Below are 22,086 nucleotides of genomic sequence, written 5' to 3' on the forward strand. Positions count from 1 at the left end.
CACTGTTCCAATGGAAACAAATCTTGAATTTCAAATCTGTTCAATTGTAATGTTGTAAAATTGATATTTGATGTCAGTTACTGCGTTCAAAATGGTGTTGTGAAGCTTGAAAATGTTTGGAAAAGATATACATAGATGTTATGCCAGGGTTGGAGGGTTTGAGTTATAGGGGGAGGTTGAACAGGCTGGGACTGTTAACCCTGGAGCGTCGGAGGTTGAGGGATGACCTTATAGAGATTTACAAAATTATGAAGGGCACGGGTAGGATAAATAGACAAAATATTTTCCCTGGGGTGGGGCGAGTCCAGAACTAGAGAGCATAGGTTTAGGGTGAGAGGGGAAAGATTTAAAAGAGACCTAAGGGGCAACTTTTTCTCGCAGAGGGTTTAGATTAAATTAGATTAGATTACTTACAGTGTGGAAACAGCCCCTTCGGCCCAACAAGCCCACACCGACCCTCCAAAGAGCAACCCACCCAGACCCATTCCACTACATCCAACACTACGGGCAATTTAGCATGGTCAATTCACCTAACCTGCACATTTTTGGACTGTGGGAGGAAACCAGAGCACCTGGAGGAAACCCACACAGACACTGGGAGAATGTGAGACACTGGGAGAATGTGCAGACTCCACACAGACAGTTGCCTGAGGCGGGAATTGAACCCAGGTCTCTGGTGCTGTGAGGCAGCAGTGCTAACCACTGTGCCAGGGTTGTATGGGTATGGAATGAGCTGCCAGAGGAAGTGGTGGAGGCTGGTACAATTGCAACATTTAAAAGGCATCTGGATGGGTATATGAATAGGAAGGGTTTTGAGTGATATGGGACCGGGGTTCAGGAGGGCAGGAACAGCATGGTCTCAATGACTACCGCCCAGTGGCCCTAACTCCTCTACACCATCTCAATGGACCCAAACACCTTCCTGTTCACTCCCATTCTACACCGTCCCAGTGGACCCAAACCCCTTCCCATTCACCTCCTCACGGATACAGATCCAGTGCTGGTCGGAGAAGGCAGAGGATCACCTCCGGTGCTGTTTGGAATCAGCTGATTGGGACATGTTCAAACAGTCTGCAGGTACCTTGAGTTCGCCACCACCGTCACAGACTTTATCAGCAAGTATACGGAGGACTGTATACCGAGGAAGTCAATCCGGGTGTTCCCCAACAGGAAACCCTAGATGAATAAGGACATACAGAACCTGCTAAAAAAACAGGCATGAGGCCTGGCAATGTTTTTCTACAATCTCTACCATCAGGGAGAAGTAAAAGAAGCCTGAACACACACACTAGCTGGTTTCGCAACCGTTTCTACCCTACTGTTGTTAGAATACTGAATGGACTCACAAACTCTTAATATTCACCTGGGACCTGTGTTTTTGTTTTTGCCGCTGTTTACCTATCATTTATATCTATGCTACTTAACTCTGTGATCTGCCTGTATTGCTCGCAAGACAAAGCTTTTCACTGTGCCTCGGTACATATGACAATAAATTCAATTCAATGAGACTATGTCTCCAGGATATTAGATGATGTCTCTGAATTACCATGATGCTACCGTCTCCTCTTCCAGTCTGCCACCACCAGCCCATACCACCTTCCAGCCCATACCACTAACAGGTAGAGCAAGAAGGCAGATCCTGAATGCATGTTACTAAGAATAGAGAATCAGGCCCTGTGTTGTTAGCACCAATTTGACTCACATGAGCCATTAGGCCTCTAAGAGTCTAAATTGCAGTGGTAGCATATTGTGTATATTGTGACCCAGAGCAATGGATAGTGATGAGCGACTTCAAATTGCTTTCCATTGAGTGACTGACCAGGTACTTGTGACACTATGAATACTTGCTGTAGCTGCATTTGGAATGATTGTACAAGTTGATTCATATCATTTTTGGGAGAAAGTGAGAACTGCACATGCTGGAGATCAGAGTCAAAAAGTGTGGCTCTGGAAAAGCACAGCAGGTCAGAAGCAGGAGAGTCGACTTTTCGGGCATAAGTCCTTCGACAGGAAAGTAAGGGTTTGGGGGACGCAGAGAAGGGAGCTGGGAGGAGGGCAAGGTAGTTGGAAAGGTAATAGGCAGATACAGATGTGAGATGAGAGAGCTAGGTCAGAGGGGAGGGTGGAGCAGATAGGTGATATCACCTTCCCAGCTACCTTTCCTCCAGCCCCACACTCGCCCTCCTATTCATCTCTCAGCCCTCTTTCCCCGCCCCACATTCCTGATGAAGGGCTTATGCCCGAAATGTCAACTCTCCTGCTCCTTGGATGCTGCCTGACCTGTTCTACTTTTCCAGCCCCACCCTTTTCAACTCATATCTTTTTTGACCATGTTATGAACACATCTTCCTCTGTTGTCAAATCCTGCGAACCTACAGTTTCTGGCTGAGAGGCACAATCCGCCGCACTGCAACCCTTCCTGTACATAATGAATAAAACAAATACATTATCAATAAAACAATGAAAATGGGGGTTAGAATAGAATAGTTATGCTGGGGTTTAGATTGTGGTATCCACTGCCACAAACTAAAACAAAAATCTTTAAATCTTTTTCAGAGATGACATGGTTAGCAGAAAGAAAGGAATATTAAAGATTATTGGCAACAAATCGGAGTTTGAGTTTGAACAGCAGCTTGACTGCAGTGGTTTAAGAAGGCAGCTCACCATCACCTTCTCAAGGACTGGTAAGGCCAGGGAGTAAATGCTGGCCCAGCCCACGATGTCCATATCCCATGAATAGATAATAACATGTAAAAAAGCACCTCTATTAAGTGAGTCGGTTTGAATTGTCTGTGATTTGATATTGTTCGTTCCACGTTGCTTCTCATTAAAAACACCATGTTTTATTTATCTGACTTTATTTTTAACTGGTTGAAACAATGTGACAGAAATGAAATTCACTGTAAACCTTTGAGCTGGATAACAATGATGTGCAAATATGGGCCAGGTGCTGGCGAGTGGGACTAGATAAGGTTATGATATCTGGTCGGCATGGACGAGTTGGACCGAAGGGTCTGTTTCCAAGCTGTACATCTCTATCACTCTATAAAAAGTTCAACAGAGTCATAGAGTCATACAGCATTGAACCAGACTCTTCGGTCTAACCAGTCCATGCCGAACATAATCCCAAACTAAACTGGTCCCACTGCCTGCTCCTGGCCCATATTCCTCCAAACCTTTCCCAGTTATATACTTTTCTAAGTGTCTTTTAAACCTTTTAATTGAGCCCAAATCTATCACTTCCTCGGGAAGTTCATTCTGCACATAAAGCTGCCCCTGTGTAAACAATTTATCCCCCTGTCTTTTTAAAAACAATCGCCTCTCATTCTAAAACTGTGCACCTAATCTTGAAAGCCCCATCCTAGGGAAAAGACAACTACCATTAACCCTATCTATACTGCTCATGATTTTATAAACTTCTGGAAAGTCATCTCTCAACTTCCTATCCTCCAGCCTATCCAGCCTTTCGTTAGAACTCAAACGTTCCGTACCAAGCAACATCCTGGCAAATCTTTTCTGAACCCTCTCCAGTTTAATAATATCCTTCTTATAACTTGGGGACCAGAACTGAACACAGTATTCCAGAAGAGGCCTCACCAATGTTCTGTAGAACCTCAACATAATGTTCTAACTCGTATACTCAAAGGACTGAGTAATGAAGGTCTTTTTAACCTTGGAGTGAAGACAACTTCGTTTCCTCTCTTCCCCATCCTAAACTGTCCCAAAGTAGAAGTTGGGAAGTTTTCCATACCTAAATCTGAACAAAGTAATCCTGAACAGCCATTCACCTGCACGCTTGTCTGAGTCAATGAAAAATAATTCCAAGGTTGGCCGTGTAATACTAAACTGAATCCAGAGATGTCGCTCTTCCCATACAGTTGAATAATACGAAGGACAATCAACTCGACTTGAAAATAATGAACAAATTTTACATACAGTGCATTAAAAGTATAACCCCATATTGAATCTATGTTTGAAAAAAATTGGTTTAAAAACATGGAACAAATAAACAATAAAATGTATAATGTCAACTCATTTGGATGTTTAAATAGTATAATTATTTTGCCCTTAATCTCGTGTTACTAATTGACCTTTCCAGTTAAAGTCGCGTTGTTTAATCACTGAGTTACAATGTCATTGTGGCAGGGATTTATTCAATCTTTGTCACATTTGCAAATCCTGGTCAATTCAGTTTGGCCAGGGATGGTCTTACGAGCCACAACCTCAACAAAGTACGTGGCGAAATATAACTTGCAACTACATGAAGAGTATCACAAAAGAGAAATCTTTAGTTTACTTGCAACTGATTCTCGAAATGCCTACTATCTTATTACCCGGCGGTTTCATTGATAACTTCACTTTTACATAAAGTGAAATCTGAAACACCTATTCTGTAGAAAAGACTTAAAGCATTAATTCTGCTTCCTTCTCTCTACAGATGCTGCCAGACCTGCTGAGTTTCTCCAGCACTTTAAGTTTTAAGTACTTTTAAATGCTTTTTATTTCTAAAGGAATGATTTGGATTATTTAGAGGACTTAGTTCACTCAATGTGCCCAGTGACCTGGACCAACCTAATGTCTGGATTGTTCAGGGCTTCTGTCGGTGCTGGAAAGGGCCGCTGTGTTTTCCTTCACTCTAGCGCTGTTGACTATGAACACCCGTGTCTCCGGCTCTGATCTCTGTTAATTACATTACATCGGCAAGCAGTCAATTCACTCAGTGCCCGGCTAGATGACAGCATTATGGTCCAATTATATTATTGCAAGATCCAATTGTGTCTTCCTAGCTGGAATACTAGTTTGCAGCTTCTTGATGTGTAGTGTTGATGCGAACATTAAAGTGAACATGAGCAGCAGTAATAATAGTGAAGCGAGTGTGTGTGTGTGGCTGCCATATTTCATTCAGACAGCATATTTAATTGCCCTGTTTTTAAAAGCTTTTAACCTATATTTTTCCTCTAACAACCTGTTCAGGGATGTTAAAACTCCCCCCCCCCCCCCTCTCGGAGCAGGTGGGACTTGAACCCAGGCCCTCGCGGTCCAGGAGTAGGGACACTACCACATCATTTCAATGCACTCTTCACAATGATGGAACTCAGGTAGATGCTGCTCCAGGGCGGTTACATTTCCTAATCATTCCCCTTGTGCTTCGTGCGTTGATTCTGAGCAATGTCCCCTCCCTGAGGTGCAATACCTGTGTGTCTTTCCCGCAAATGAACAATTTTGCCCACTTTGTGCTCACACGAATTGCTGTATATGAGCACTCAAACTCAAATGACCCGAATTCCCTTTCACCTTCTAATTTCCAGAATTATTTCCAAGCCTCTTAACTGTTTAACGGGCAACTGGGAGCGAATTAATAAGGCGCTATTCTGTAAACCCGCTTGGCTAGTTAGCAGGTTTCACGCGAATTGCGGTAAGTTTTAAAAGATGCTCAGTATTTAATGGGATCGCTGTCTGATAAAATACTGCGCTGTTATTGGCTGCGTTTGGAGGTTCAGAGTTCGCTGGCAGGTAGATGCTAAAAAACGAACTGGGGCGGGGGTTGCAGATTTGTGACGCCTGGACCTCCTCCTCGTTATTATCACCAAATGAGAGCCATCAGACACAGCAGCTTCTGATGCATCGCTTTTACCTTCACGGCTTCTCACATTTCCAACACTGTAATCCCCTACAGCCGCGTTTACAGAGGTCCCTCTCTCTCTCTCGACCTTAACAGCGCGGTGGGGCGGAAATGTTCCATCCGAGAAGTTTGAGCATCAGGCAGCATGTTCCCTGGCTCTACACACGAGGGGGTGGGGAGTGAGGGGGTGCTATCTCGGGTGAGTTGCAGCCCTTCATCATGCTGTGGCAGAGCTCACCTGGGACTGTAAGGAAGACTCTCGGGAATTCCTTCAGCCTGACATTCAGTCTCAGCGAAGGGAATGGGACTGGGGTCAAAGATTCTGAAATTTAAAAAAAAGAAATATAGGGAGGGGTGGAAATTATGACGCCCCCCCCCCCCCCCAATTTCCATTTTTCTTAAAGAAGATCATTTAAAAGTGGCAGATCTGGTGGTTGAAATGCAGCACCCTAGACTAACCATATCACCTTGCTGTTAGACAGAGTGTACCCTTAACCGGCGGGAGCTTGCTGTTTCCAGCCGAGTCAAATTGCATGTCAAGGAACGAAAACAAAGCAGAGATTGCCGCAAAAGCTCAGCAGGTCTGGCAGCATCTATGGAGAGAAAGCAGAGTTAACTTCTCGAGTCGAGTTCAGAACTAGGATATATGAAAGAATGCAACAAAAAAAACATACCCGCTCCCTCCCAAAAGAAACCAAAATAAAACAGCTGGAATGAGACAGTTTCTTTTATTAGAATTCCATCCTCAGTCAGACTTCGTTTGCGAGGTGTTGCTGTGGCCCGGGGTTGTAGCTGAAAACAAACTGTTAAAGAAGAAAAAAAAGTTATTTTTCTTTTAAGGGGAGAAGGGTTTTGGTGGGATCAGGTTTGAGCCAATCAGATTCGCAGTGGGATCGCCCTGCTCCGCGGATGCCTGAGCTTTGCTGGAGTCTGAGCAGCTCTCTCTCTCTCTCTGTCTGTCTGTGTGTCTCTCTCTCTCTCTCTGTCTGTCTCTAATGTAAAACCAGGACGAAGGTGTGTCTGTGTACGTGTGTGTGTGTGTGTGCGCATCGCTCAGCCACCGAGCTGCAACTCCCCTGCATTTGGAAGCCGCCTCCCTCGCGGAATGGAGAGCCCGAGGAGAGCTGTAGCGCTGCTGTGCTGGACCCTGTGTTGTTGCTGGGATTTCCTGGAAGCGGCCACTCTGGGATCTCTGCACGGTTCCTCTTCCCGGGACGGTGCCGGTTCCACATCAGCGCTGCACAGCCGGCCTCGGGGGCCCGGCTCGGTGGTCCCCCATGACTACATGCTGTCACTTTACAAGAGTCTGTCGGAGACTGAGAGGAGAGGGAGGAACAGCAGCTTACTCCGGGCTCGCAGCCGTGCTAATACTGTCACCAGCTTCGTGGAGCAGGGCAACGGTGGGTACACAGGGGCAGGGGAAGGGGGGCATTCGGTCAACTCACAGACAGCCCGCCGTTTAAATGGGAAGGCGCTTTTTAACAGTAACTCAGTGGCGCGAAATACGAAGATGTAGTATCCATCTCTCTCATCTCAATTCTGCCCAGTCCCCTAAACCAAGCGGGAGTTAATGTGATCTCTCGATAGTTGAAACATTAACCTGATCTCGAGCAAACTGTCCACTAATCGTCCGGTTGGGGTAGATCCCGAGGAAGAGAAAAAAATACTTCAAGAATTCTTCAAATGTGTAGTTCTCACCAGAAGCAGTAGCGTTGGCTGCGCCAATGGCTTGTGGTCAGATTTGTTTGTTTTCTCTCTGTTTCACTTTATAGTTTTTGTGTATATGTACGTGTCTGCGAGTGTTTGTGTGTCTGTGTGTATGCGTGTGTCTGTGTCTGTGTGCATGTATGTGTGTATGTCTGTATGTGTATGTATATCTGTGTGTTTGTGTGTCTGTATGTCTGCATCTGTATCTGCGTCTGTGTATCTGCGTATCTGTGTGTGTCTGTGTTTGTGTGTCTCTGTGTCCGTATATCTGTATGTCTGTGTGTCTGTGTGGGGGCGGGTAGCGGGTGGGGAGTGATCCTGAGGATTCCCCCGATATAAATCCCTCTCGGTTAGTTGTCACGAATCTGCGGGATTTGCAGTGGTGAACAATAAGAACATCCCTCAGTCAGTGATCAGCTAGGTGCGTGAGGGGCGACCTGTACCGTGGGGTCTGCTTCATGTGGGAGAACGCATTGAGGAAAAACTGACGCGTGACGTTTAAATGCAGCAACTTTTGCAACATTTAATGACATTGAGACAAACACGACCCACGATTCCGCTTTAATACTCGGCGCTAAACGCTCAAAGATGGTCTCGGTACAAAAAGCCCTTCCACCCGAAATTTGCAAGAAGTGTGTTAGTGAGGGGCGTGTGCGGGGGAAGATTAATGTTGAAAAGGAAGTGATGGCCTAGCTAACGGAATGGACTTTAAGCCGCAAGGTAATGTTGAATTCAGATTGCTGTCAACTTATCGAGCTGCTGTGTAGTTATACCCCAGATCATTGCACTCACTCCCTTTGTACTGAGCACGATAGTTAAAGGTGCGGAGTACTGTCATTACACAGACTACAGTCTGAGAATAAAGACTGTAGGAGATGAGGAAGAATGTCTTCACTCAGAGAGTTGTGAACCTGTGGATTTCTCTCCCACAGGAGGCTGTTGGGGCCAGTTCATTAGATACATTCAAGAGGGAGCTGGGGGTGACTCTAACGGCTAAAGGCGTCAAGGTGAATGGGGAGAGGGTGGGAATGGGATACAGTGATTGCATGATCAGCCATGATCTTATTGAATGGTGGGGCAGGCTCGAAGGGCCGAATGGCCTACTCCTGCTCCTATTTCCTATGTCTCTGTGTCTAAACCAAAATAGCAGCAGCTGATGTTTTATCGGTCCGCGCAGTTCCATGTCCCAGCGCATTTCAGTTTCACTGTCTTTGAGGACAGGAATTTCTCTCCGTAAGCAAGCTAAAGCCTCCTCGGAATAAGACATGGCCGAGTTAAACTGGGTACCATCTGGGTTATATTAATCTCTGCTGGAGCACCATTACAACATGGGACAATGGAGTTGACTAATTTCAGGCGGAAATACTATTCTGTTGTATCGCCCTTCGGAAGCGCAGTTCCAAATCTTCACCGCTAAATGATCGACCTGTGATAGAAACCCTCTGTGAGCCTCGGGTAGGGATGGCATTGGCTACGTCCTCTTCCACTATACCCTGACTCCCCAACTCACTCCCACCCGAGCCCAGAACCACCCGGAACTCTGTTCGGATTGACTAATCTGCATCAAATCTCCAGTGACTTTAAATAGGACTCTTCTGGTCCAAATGTCATTTGAAAATTATGCAGATACCTGTAAAAGAATAAATAATTATTCAGCAAGACAGACTTTTCAAAGAGGGCGCGAAGTTTGGACGCAGTTTGACAAGTAGCCTGTGAATATTCCACATATTTAATGTGGAACTCTTTCTTACCAATAATCATACAGCTGTAAACTCTGAAGAGGGAGACAATGCGTATAAACTATCTGAAAGGCTTTGCTCGGAAGGTACAGGAATAGGGTCCATACTGGTTGATAATCCCGTGTCTTGGAGATGCGGCAACATCACCGTTTCTTAACACACTACCACTCACAGTGAAGAAAAGTCACACTTGACCAACTAACAGTAACCAGATATTAACTCTAATGTCCTGAGACATCCGAATATTCTAATGCAGTAGTGCCCTGGAGAGTGGCCACCCAGGTGCACTTCACTTAACCCCTGACAAAACAAAGATCTGCAGACGCTAGAAATCGGAAACAAAAGCAGCAATTGCTGGAGAAACTCAGCAGTTCAGTTCTGAAGAAGGGTTATTGGATCCAAAACCTTGACTCTGCTTTCTCCCTCCGTAGATGCTGCAGAGTTTCTCCAGCTGTTTCTGTTTTAGGGGACATACAGTAGGGTTGTCTCCCAGTTCAGTGTAATACCGGGTGACTAGATCTTGCGCTGTGAGAAATCATTGTAGTTTTCTCCTGGTTGTACTGAACCTTGCAGCCTCGAGATTAGTGAAAGAGTTCAGTTAAGCCTAATGCATTTTTCAAAAAGGCAGACATGTGTCCTGAGGGTACAGAGAAGGTTCGCTCGGTTGATTCCGGAGTTGAGGAGGTTGGTTTAGGAGGAGAGATTGAGTAGACTGGGATTATATTCATTGGAATTTAGAAAGATGACGGGGGATCTGATACAAACCTATAACATTATGAAGGGATTAGATAAGATAGACATATAGAGGGTGTCCCCACTGGCAGGTGATACTAGGACAAGAGGGCATAGCCTGAAAATTAGGGGGAACAGATTTAGGGCCGAATTCAGAAGGAACTTCTTCACCCAGTGAATTATAAATCTGTGGAATTCCCTGCCCAGGGAAGGCGTTGACGCTACTTGAGTACATGTTTTTAGAGCTAAGGTAGACATTTTTTTGAACAGTAAAGGAATTAAGGGATACGGTGAGAGGGTGGGTAAGCGGAGCTGGGTCCCTGAAAAACTCAGCCATGATCTTATTGAATGGTGGAGCAGGCTAAGATGGATCAGATGGCCAACTCCTGCTCCTAGTTTTTGTTATGTTCGAAATGTGGAGAACCTGTGCAGGTGGGTGGTTCAGTGAAACTCCGTGTCCGATTCTGGGTGAGTTTTGATGATAGTTCACTCCCGGCATCTGTCTCTGGTTTTGCCACCAGTGCGTAAACGGAAGCTGATACACCACACAGACTGGTAACTCCAATAATTAATCATTTAAAAACACCGGCTGGGGAAAAGCTCTAAATCTGAGCATGACATCAATATTAGAACATTTCTCAATTGCTTGGACCTTGTTAAATATTTTAAAAAAAGATTTATTTCAGTAAATGCAAGTACTGCAGAAATCGGATTAAAGTGTAGTATTTTGGTAACTGAGCAATTGACTGGTCCCCGAGAAACTCGGCGAAAAATCAACATTGGGGAGAAAGTGAGGTCTGCAGATGCTGGAGATCAGAGATGGAAATGTGTTGCTGGAAAAGCGCAGCAGGTCAGGCAGCATCTAGGGAACAGGAGAATCGACGTTTCGGGCATTAGCCTTTCTTCAGGAATCAACATTGCAGTTTCTGCATGTCTGCGACTAAACCCTGTAAAAGTATTCAGCGAGAATCCTTTTAGAGGGATTTTACATTTCCAATCATGCGCTGCCTTTGCCCCACGGAATATCCGAGCAGATTTTACTCCGACACACAGCATCAGGGTTTCAGCAAGTTTGCTTGTTCTTGTCCATCTCATTCCATCGCCGTTAGTCGGGAATCTCTGCTTTGTTTTTGAGATTCACTAGTTTGAAATGCTGAAATTCTCCGACATAGCTGGTCTCGCTGGTTAGTAGCGACCATTTTATAGGCCTCGATTGAAAAATAGACAGATACATCGACTTATATAGCGCCCTCCTCAACTTCAGTTGGCCCCATAAACGCTTCACTACGAAAGTGTGAAGATAGAAAGTGTCCTTGTTGTGAACCAAAGCATGGTATTTACTGATAATGTTGGTAAACAGGGACTCGGGAATGTATTTGAGATTGTAGCAGCCGAGAGACAATAACCAAACCCGGACTCTGGGCGAGATACCGCAAAGCTAGTTGTTCAGTTATACCAGAGCAAATGGAAATCATAACGCTTTACCAGTGCTCAACCCTTCTCGAGACAGGTCTCTGTTGCTAACGTTCTGGGAAAGTATTTTGTAAAGAGGTTGTGTCTGGAAGTGGATAAAAGGACTGTGCTCCTGTATAAAACCATTCCAGCCGAAAAGCTTAGCGAACAGAGGACTTTCTGTTAAAATGGACGGTGAGACACCGTTCTTCAGCAATGTTAGTCCACACCCTAAGTCAGCACCAACGCACCATTCATGGGGCAAGAGCTTCCCGTTCACAAACCACCCGTTTCACCTGAAAAGCACATTTCGTGCCCTGAGGAACTGAGCATTGCTGCTCCCCTCTCTCGTGATCAGTGTAAAAGCAGCGTAAAATATTAGGATTTTTTGTGATGAAGTGGTAATGTCCTTACCCCTAACACGGGAGACCTGCAGTGGTAGTGCCTGTACCTCTACACCAGGAGACTCGGGTTCAACTCCCACCTCCTCTAGATGTTCGTCATAACATCTCTGAGCAGGTTGACTGGAAAATATCTAAGAGCGGCGTAAAACTGGAAAGTTGCTGCCCTTTTCCATACAAAACACCGCCTGTTCAGGGCGGGTGTTTTGTTTTGCCCGGCCCTGTGTCATATTTGTTGAGCTCGTTAATAACTTGAATTCACACCAAACTCAATTTGCGCGTTCACATTTCACAACCGAAAATAACCCGCAGGAAATAGAAAAGAACCGACCAATGACTGTGCTGTGTGTAATTTTTATATAGTATCTGATTGCTGAGCTCATGAAGTAGTCGGTTGAGTTGTACACAGTCTGAAACCACAGCCAGAAGGCAATAAAATCAAGTTAATTATTCCACATCTAATGCAAAACACTGCAGTACTTAATCCGGATTGGATCGACGGGTTCCAATACATTCGGACAAACTCAGTTGACATAGTCCCTGGGTGTGAGTCTAGCAGGCATGTTGAACTGCCATTCAGTGGAAAGTAACCCAAGGCACAACGGGGACACCACAGATGACATTTTGGGCTTTGTATTTCACAACCCCTCGCTTAGATTTGATGCACCTTTTGACGTTCAGTAAAATTGCTCGGATTTCAACTTCAGTGGGGAGTAAAGGAAGAGGCGAGGGGGGTCAGTCGTCCCTCGGGCCCAGCTTCCGAATGATTGCTGTAGTGTGGTACCTGCAGGCTAGCGGCGCGTCAACAAGTTAGTTTTCATTTTGAAATTTTATTTGCACAGTACACTAGCTGTGGCCAGCCAGCTCGGAGTCAGTCCTATGAACTGAGGAGATTCTAAACCCCCTTGTTCATATTTTGTTTTGCAACAAGGTAGATTTTCATTCTGACCCCGACTCGTGTGTTAGGGCGGATAAATAATTACAGTAATAAACGCGGGACCCAAACCAAATAAATAAGCCTTAGCTAAAGATCCAGCAAACTCTTCAACCCTGCAACATGCTCCTGTCAATGAACGAAATGGGAAAAAGTAGTGATTTCAGTGAAAACACTAGTGAAATATTGCTGAAGTGAATTTAAGAGCGGGAACTGCTGAGGTGATTCCAGAAGGAAGAATATTTGAATAACTGGCAATGAATTCAGCATTCAATGCTACTGGGAAACTGACCCGGTCATCGGTTTGTTTAAAGCATTTGTTATCTCCCTCTGTCTCTCTCCTTCATAAGTTATTATTTACCGTTCATACAAAAAGCTGCATGACCGGCAGGAGCGAGCAACGGTATCCAGGTAATTGTATCTGGTTTCAGTCTTGGTGAATTATCAGAAAGGAAACTGCGGTTCTCCAGAAGGCAACATGCTAACGTGAAATTGACGTGTGCATCTCTGTGTTAACCCAAAAGGAATGTTGTACGATCAGCACTAGGGCTCCAATCCTTCTCTCCAGGAACCAGAGAGTATCCCTGGGAACGAAATTAAAGGATTTTCGTTCAGAAATGCGATAGAAATGTGACCATAATTAAGGGTTCCTTTTAAAAAAGGCAAAAATCTCTGAGTCTAAAACGTCTGAGCCTTCCTTTGAATACGCCAAGATAGGGTGCAACACACGAATTCTCTCAGATTAAACAGAAAATAGCAGCCTTGATGTGGAGGTGCCGGTGTTGGGCTGGGGTGGATAAAGTCAGAAGTCACACAAGGTAATAGTCCGACAGGTCTATTTGAGCGCTGCTCTGAAAGCTTGTGATTTCAAATAAACCTGTTGGACTGTAGCCTGGTGTCGTGTGACTTCTGATTTTGAACAAAAAACAGACCAGCGGAAGGGTGAGTTTGGCGTCGCTTGGTTATGTTCCGAACACGTAGCTAACGCCAGATCATTCCTCGCTCCTCTTGTTGGATCTGGTTGAAATCTGCAGCCACTTTCAGTTGTTTCTGTTTTTTTTAAACTATTCCTAGGTAAATCCAGAAAGCAACTCGCACCTTCATTCCCAAAGCGACTGAAACTCCACAGTTGGGTTTGCACTGAGTATAACTACAAGCTAGTGACAGTGCAGTGCTTTAAGCGCTGGACGTCTGAAATGCAGCAGAAGAAAAAAAACATGCAGGTCATTTAGCGACTGAAAAGGAAAAGCATGTATTTTGTTAATTCCGGGTGCTTGGTCTTTTACCCAGTGTACCCAGGACAGACTCTGACGGATCGAGTATCTTCTGGTGTTTTTTTTTTACAAATGTGACCGTATTCTCCCTGGCCTGGAGACGTTCAAAGTGGAAATGCTTAGGAACAAATTAAATATCGCAGCTCTTTGGATTTTGTGGGGCGCTCTCAGTTCTAACGTAGAAATAAATGCGATGGCTAATTGCCGCGCTATCAATGTTATTCATAGCGCCATTTGTGGCAGTGTATCCCGAATCCTTTTAACTGCATATGGCGTTCGGCTGGAATTCGATCAATAATCGACTTACATCTTCGCAATTTATTCTATTACTGATGTTCCACTGTACTGTGATCTATCATTGAGGATTTAATAAGGAAAATTTGCTTTATCAAAAGAAAATTGGCCACCACAGATGAATTTCCACTTGCCACGACACCTATGTATCAGGTCAAACCAAGTGTTTTGGAGCGAACAGCTGTAAATGAACAGCTTAATCATTCCGTACTGTGGAATGGATAAGTGCCTTTCACCAGTGTCTTGGCGCTTCCTCGCTTTCCTTTTTTTGTTAATAATTCTTGCGCCCCCGAACCTGCGGAAGGGATGGTCAATGCATCACGGCGCCTTCACACCATCGCCCAGTTTCCTGGGTTCCCGACCAAGCGATATTTGAACGAAAGTGTTGTCTCCCTTGTACGTATATTTACGGTTTGTGTGTGTGCCTCGTTTCCTCTATATTCGGCCAGATGAGAGATTTGCTCAGGGCGATGGTATTCCACGCTGAGCGTTAGAAACCACCGAAAAAGAAAATGTAACGCGAGGCTAGTCTCTAAAGCGTAATATCCTGACATAGGAGACAACTAATTCGTTTGGTAGTTGATCGAAGTGATCATTAAAAAAACCTGAATGTCCAGTAACAGTTCATATCGCATACTGTGTACCCCGAAACGGCGGACGAGTTTAATTAATACTTTTCCTAAAACTGCATTGCATTCACATCGACATAAATCATTCCCTTTTAAAATAAACTACTTCGTCCTAGTTCCAGCACGAATTTGAGAAGGCATTTTTATTTAATTGCATGCACCTTATTTGTTCTCATCATTGGGTACATTTTATTTAAAGCAATACAGCGCTCATTGCGAGCACACGTCGGTGACGCGCTGGACTGTAGAGACCAGAAAGACAAAAGTCTGTGTGTTGAGTTAGCTGGGGACTAAAGGAACAAATTTACAATTGGCCTCAGCACTCGTGTTATGAAGGGAAATTAAGCGAAGTCACTCTATATCAGCTCAGTGACCAATACTTTGTATGGTATGATCTGCCAGAACTGCACGCAAAACAAACATGTGACGATAAAAATAAAATGCTGCATGTTGTACCTGCGGGGAATTTGGACACCACGAGATGGCCAGATTTGTAACGCCCCCAGTCGCCCAATATTTTTTATGTTTTGCCTAAACTCACATCCAAGCAGTAGGAGTTAGCGCATTCAGCCCCTCTAACCTGCTGATGTGTTTGTAATTTAAGAACCACCTATACCCGTGATCATATTTCAATCCCTTGCTTTACAGGAATGTATCCACCCTGACTGAAACATAATCAAAGGCTCAGCTTCCACTAACAGGAAGAGAGTCCCAAAGACTCATAACCCTTTGACAGACAAAATCAAATCGCCCAACCTCTGTTTTGAGTGGGCGACTCCTGATTACTAAACGGTAGCCAATAGTTCGAGTTCTTCCCTTAAGAGGAAATACTCTCTCTAACCTGCTCAGAATCCTTTGGATCTTGCGTTGGCCTAGTGATATTATCTAGAGACTGTTATTATAGACACCCAAGTAATATCCTGGGTACCCAGGTTTGAATTCCCACTGCAAAACGTCTGGAATTAAGAGCGTAATGATGACCATGGGGACATCCCCATCTGGTTCACTAATGTCCTTGAGGGACGAAACTGCTGGTGCCTGGACTGGCCCACGTGGCAATGCCTGCATTCTGTATTTATTTTCTTAAAGGTCACCTCCTACTCTTCTAAACTCAATTGGACACAAGTCCAACCAGCCCAATGTTCCTCAAAGGGATCTATTTCAGATCTTAGACTGGTAAACAGCCTCTGAACTGCAATGGCTCAGATTTCAGTAAGATGGAGATAAATGAACCAGGAAGTTAAAAAAATTACTTCAGCAGAAGAGGACAAAACAAAGAATTCATAAGAAAAATCAAAGTAGATTTATTCGCTTGCGCTTTATTTTCTATGGGTATGTAATGACTATTGTAATAATGAAGTGTTTAGTGATTAGGTTTACAACGATGGACAGTCACGATGATTGTTAATGAAGTTTTTGTGTATTTCCCATGTTCGAGGTTTCCAATTTTTAAATATTCCTTCTTGGCATGTGGATGGTGCTGGGAAGACTATATCCATTGCCTTTCTCTCATTTCTTTTAGAAGATGAGGATGGAGGTTCTCTTTGAACCTCTACAATTCTTGTCCTGATGGGGCTTCCAATATTTGTGGGAAAGTGAATTCCAGATGTTAAGCGAAATTGAGGACTGCAGATGCTGGAGATTAGAGTCATGATTAGAGTGGTGATTTCCCTGTTCCTCAGATGCTGTCTGACCTGCCGTGCTTTTCCAGCACCACTCTAATTCCAGATATTAACCTGCTGTTTCTGAAGCAACAACAAGTATGTCTACATCAGGGTAATGTGCAAAGGAGAAGCCATTCTTGTCAATGCGGGGATGGTAAAAGAGAAACTCTGTCAAATGAGTAACTGGCATCTATCCTGTAGAAGGTACAGTCATTGTGCATTGATGATGGAGGAGATCCGTGTTGTGCCCAATGGCAGGAGTGCCAACCAGGCTCTCACTCTGGCCTGGGTTTTGCCTTCTTGAGGGTTGTTTTGGTCGCACACAGCCAGACGAATGATCATTATTTAATCTGATTTATTGTAGTCACATTATGACATCGCACTCCTAAATCTTACTTTATTCTTGTAAATGAATATTGCTGGTTCCTAATGGTTTTAGTTAATGCTGACTCTCTGGATATTATGGTAGGAATTTGGTGATGATGATTTGATGGGCCGGGTGCTGGCAGGTGGGACTAGATTGGATTGGGATATCTGGTCGGCATGGACGGGTTGGACCGAAGGGTCTGTTTCAGTGCTGTACATCTCTATGATTTTATCAGGTCAAGGACTGTCAATCTCTGTGGCTCAGCTCCTGTATCTTTATGCAGCTTACCTGCAGCTGTCACTCTCGCGGATACTGGTCGGCATGGATGGGTTGGACCGAAGGGTCTGTTTCAGTGCTGTACATCTCCATGATTTTATCAGGTCAAGGACTGTCAATCTCTGTGGCTCAGCTCCTGTATCTTTATGCAGCTTACCTGCAGCTGTCACTCTCGCGGATACCTTTTTTAAAATTTCACATTAAAATGCAATGCTTACAGTTTTCGTACGCTCAACTTAGCTTGGGGTATATCGACAGAGCACATTTGACAACACAGTCTCTGCGACGAGATCAGGTCCATTTGGGGAAGCTGTTTTTACTTGGCCACACGGGGATAGAATGGGTGAGAAGGTAAAGGTATGGTGTCACAAAGTTTACAAACAGGTGACTCGGGTAGAAACCACAGTGACTTACTGCTGCAAAGAAAGTCCAAAGTGCTCCTTCAGTTTAGTGAACCCCTGTTGTTGCCAACTTAAATGTTTCGCAAAAGTCTACAACATAAATATGCAGCAAGGAGGGTAACATTAAAAAAGAGGGGTGGGAATGGCGAGGTGTCGACAGGCAGGTTAACGGTATAAGACTTCAGCTAAATTGAAACTTATATAAAAATGTTTTTGAACAATGAATAGCAATCCTTTCTAAAAAAAATAAATGCAACCATTTTAAGCGTGTAAAGTTATATTTAGAGACATAGAGTCCATAGAGATGTACAGCAAGGAAATAGACCCTTTGGTCCAACCCGTCCATGCCAACCAGATATCCCAACCCAATCTAGTCCCACCCGGCACATATCCCTCCAAACCCTTCCTATTCAAATACCCATCCAAATGCCTCTTAAATGTTGCAACTGCACCAGACTCCACTACATCCTCTGGCAGCTCATTCCATACACGTACCACCCTCTGCGTGAAAAAGTTGCCCCTTAGGTCTCTTTCCCCTCTCACCCTAAACCTATGCCCTCTAGTTCAGGACTTCAGCTAAAATTAAACTTATTTAAAAAGGTCCAATTAGATGTTTTCCAGTATATTTCCTTGAACACTGAACAGCATTTAAAAAAAAAATTACAACCATTTCAAACGTGTACTTGATTGTACTTAAACTTGAATGTTCAGCTTTTTTCGCTTGATTTTAATCGAATATTATTTTAATTTCTAAAACCCGAAAGAACTGCGGATGTTGTATGTCAGAAACAAAACAAAAATTGCTGGGAAAAGCTCGGCAGGTCTGGCAGCATCTGTGGAGCGAAATCAGAATTAACGTTTTGGGTCCAGTGACTCTTCCTCAGAGCACAGACGCTGCCAACTTACTGCAGATGCTGGGATCTGTACTGAAAATAACAACAAAAAACAGTGCTGGAGATCACAGTGGGTCAGGCAACATCCATGGAGAGAGAGTAAGTCAACGCTTCGACTTTTCATCATCTGCTGAGCTTTTCCAGCAATTTTTGTTTTTTTTTTGTTGGTCGTTGATTTTAATTTCTTCCTTGTGCAATTTTCTCCCATTTCTGGATTCACGGTCCGTGCTGAGTTTCAGTCTCTGGTCTTTTCTGTCTTGCAGACGGAATCTCCGTGGGTAAGAAACAGAGATACCTGTTTGACATCTCCAAGCTGCAGGACAGCGACGAGCTGGTGGGAGCTGAGCTGAGGATTTTCCGGACATTGCCGGCGGACCTGCAGGAGGCGCTATCCCGGGGAGGGAGCGTCTATCGGATGTTGCTGTATCCGTGTGTGGAGCCGGGCAATCAGAGCCCGGGCAGGGTGGATTCGCGGACAGTTGACATCCTGGACAACGATTCATCCGAGTGGCAAGTGTTCGACGTGTGGGCATTACTGAAAAGCCACATCAGTGCGAGCGTGCTGTGTTTAGATGTGGAAATGATTTCCGAATACTCCCAGGAGGTTTTAGACCCCAGACTGCTGGGATTTAATCGCTCTGATCTGCAGCCCCAGGAGAAAGCGCTTCTTGTGGCGTTCAGCAACACCAGGAAAAGGGAAACCCTCTTCCGGGAGATCAGAGATAAGATCAAGTCACTGGGTGGATCGTTCTCGCTACGAGTCGGCAATGAACCCAGTGTCAAGCGCCGGAGGAAAAGGAGAACTGCGTTTACGAGCAGGCCCAGCAGAGGAAGTGGGAGAAAAGTCAAATCGAGATGCAGCCGGAAACCGCTTCACGTTAATTTCAAGGAGCTGGGCTGGGATGATTGGATCATCGCGCCTTTGGATTACGAGGCGTACCATTGCGAAGGGATCTGTGATTTCCCACTCAGATCCCACCTGGAGCCCACTAACCACGCCATCATACAAACGCTGATGAACTCCATGGAGCCGGACTCCACGCCACCCAGTTGCTGTGTTCCATCCAAACTCAGCGCCATCAGCATTCTCTACATTGACTCGGGCAACAATGTGGTCTATAAACAGTACGAGGACATGGCGGTGGAAGCGTGTGGCTGCAGGTAGCGCCCGGCCGAATGGTCGACGAGAGGCCAGGGGCATCCCGAAGCGGATTGGACACGAAGCTGAGCGCTGCTGGGGGCTGACTAACGCTCAGAGGCGCCGGGTTGCAGTGAGGCGCTGGGAGGCAGGTTCGCCTCCAGACCTAGGGGGAATGCAGACTGGGTGTATGTCTGTGTGTCTGTGTGTGTGAGGGGAGCCTGTAGCAATAACAGAGAAAGACACATGTCCCCCTGTTCCCCCAGCATGTGGCGGATTGGATTATAAGTCACATATCAACACACAGACACACAGGGCCCATTTGAAATGGGGCGAAAGACTGACTCCAATGTAGCAGTTGATGCTCAGAAATGTTAAACAAAGTCCTCTGGGGACGGCGCTGACAGGTTGGGAAGTTCACTTAAATGCAAAATCCACTCCATCTGCTCTCTGTAGCGTGACTTAGCGCCCACTTTCAGTCATTATTTGCAATTTGATCACTGAATTGCCCCAGCGGGGGCATCCCTTTAGCGGACGGTCTGGTTTTGATCATTACTAACATGTGCTAACAAACGGGAGGCAGCTGCGAGCGGAAGACCCAGACTGCGAGCATTGAACAGCTTTATCCTTGCGGAGACCACATCTTTCCATCTCACAGATTAACATTTAACCAATCTATTTGGGAATTATCAACATCGCAATCGCACCCCCAACCCTTCCCATCCATCTAAACGAAAACTAGATTTAATAAATTAGCACCTGAATTCAGAGAGCCGCGCTGTTCTGTTGAATTACAATTCAGTGATTCATAGGTTGTGAAAAGAAAATTACCTCGTGGACAATTCTAAATTCGGTCTGCACATTGTAGGAGTGAATATCACAGAAAAGTGGTACCAATGTTCAATTTCGGGGGTAGAAAGGGTTTCTTTGAATGAAGTGTTAATGGATACGCTCTTTCTGTATTCGCTGACATGTTGTGGCCGTCATGCCCACATTTATTACCCATGGCGACTGTCATAGAGACAGTAGTGTTGAGCTGCTCTCGTAATCCGTCCGCAGTTCGGCGCTAGGTACGCCCACAGTGCTGTTAGGATGGACATTTCAGGATTTTGACCCCGTCACAGTGAAGAAACAGCGGGATGTTGAGTGGTTTGGAGGGGTACTTGCAGGGGGTGGGGCATGCTCCCATATATCTGCTACCCTTGCCATGTTTAGGCGATAGAGGTTGGAGATTTGGAAGGTGTGCTAAAGTAACCTCAAAAAAGTTGCTTCACAGCCTCTTGGAGTTGGCACACGGTGCTGCCTGTGTGTATGTGAGGGCGTGGGGGAGGGGAGGGGGAGGGAGTGGGAGGGAGAGGGCGGGGGTGGTGAAGGGCCGGACAGAGTCAATATTGAAGGTGGTGGATTGTTCTTTCTCCTGGATGGTCTCCTTGAGTGTTGTTGCACCTGCACCCATCCAGGAAACTAAAGAATATTCCATCGCCCTCCTGACTTGTAGATGCTGGACGGGCACTGGGGAGTGAGAAGGTACCAGCCACAGAATTCCCAGACTTCGACCTGCTCTTGTGTGCACAGTATAGAACTGCTTTAATGATTTCGCCTCTCGGATATCCCATTCAATGGTAGCGCTTCAATGGACCGTTATCTCTAACACACACAAAAAACATGAAAGAGGGACCAAGGGGTTCAGGTGCATAATTCTTTGAAACTTGTGCCACATGTAGACAGAACGAATAAAAAGGCATTTGGCGTGCTTGCTCAGTCATTTGAGTATACGAGTCGCAAACTTATGCTGAGGTTGTATCGGGATATTGGTGAGACCTCTTCTGGAATACTGTGACCAGTTCTGGTGAGCAGTTACAGGAAGGATATTATTCACCTGGAGAGAGTTCAGGAGAGATTTACCAGGATGTTGCCAGCTATGGAAGGTTTGAGTTATAAAGAAAGGCTGGATAGACTGGGATTTTCTCACAGGACCCGTAGGAAGTTGAGATGTATCCTTCTAAAAGTTTATAAAATCATGCGAAATATAGATAGAGTTAATGGTAAGTGTCTTTTCCATAGGGTGGGAGATTTCAAGACTAGGGGTCACATTTTTAAGATGAGAAAAGAGAGATTTTAAAAACACAGGAGGGACTTTTTTACAGTGGGTATTTGGCGTGTGGAATGAATCTCCTGAAGAAGTGGTGGAGGTGGGCACAATGTTTAAAAAGACCCTTAAATAAACACATGAATAGGAAAGGTTTGGAGGCGCATGGGCCAGGAGCAGGCAGGTGGGACTATTTAGTTTGGGATTATGTTTGGCATTGGACCGAAGAGTCTGTTTCCGTGCTCTACGACTCCATCATTGAGAACGTCAATCTTGCCTGCACTTATCTACTGTTTTCTTTCAACAGTTTATTTTACTGACACACTAACTGAATCTATTCGACTCATATGAAAAGGATGTGCGAATTGTTTTATTTGCAAAGTGAGGCATTCGCTTTAAGTAGGCAAGATCGATTGTTCACAGAGCATCATTTGGAGTCAATAATAGTCAATAAACTGTGGTCTGTTTGATTT

The 22,086-nt window shown here is 45.0% G+C and overlaps 1 protein-coding gene across 1 annotated transcript; it reads left to right on the top strand.

The window, feature by feature from the left end:
• The first annotated feature begins 6,855 nt into the window (after positions 1-6,855).
• LOC122540724 (growth/differentiation factor 6-A-like) lies at positions 6,856-20,831 on the top strand. The gene is made up of 2 exons (XM_043676860.1): positions 6,856-7,023; positions 18,650-20,831. Exons 1-2 carry the CDS (start codon positions 6,909-6,911, stop codon positions 19,549-19,551), a joined length of 1,017 nt encoding a protein of 338 aa, XP_043532795.1. The 5' UTR covers positions 6,856-6,908; the 3' UTR covers positions 19,552-20,831.
• The last annotated feature ends 1,255 nt before the right edge of the window (positions 20,832-22,086 follow it).

Source organism: Chiloscyllium plagiosum, chromosome 3 (genome assembly GCF_004010195.1).
Source record: "Chiloscyllium plagiosum isolate BGI_BamShark_2017 chromosome 3, ASM401019v2, whole genome shotgun sequence".
NCBI lineage: Eukaryota > Metazoa > Chordata > Chondrichthyes > Orectolobiformes > Hemiscylliidae > Chiloscyllium > Chiloscyllium plagiosum.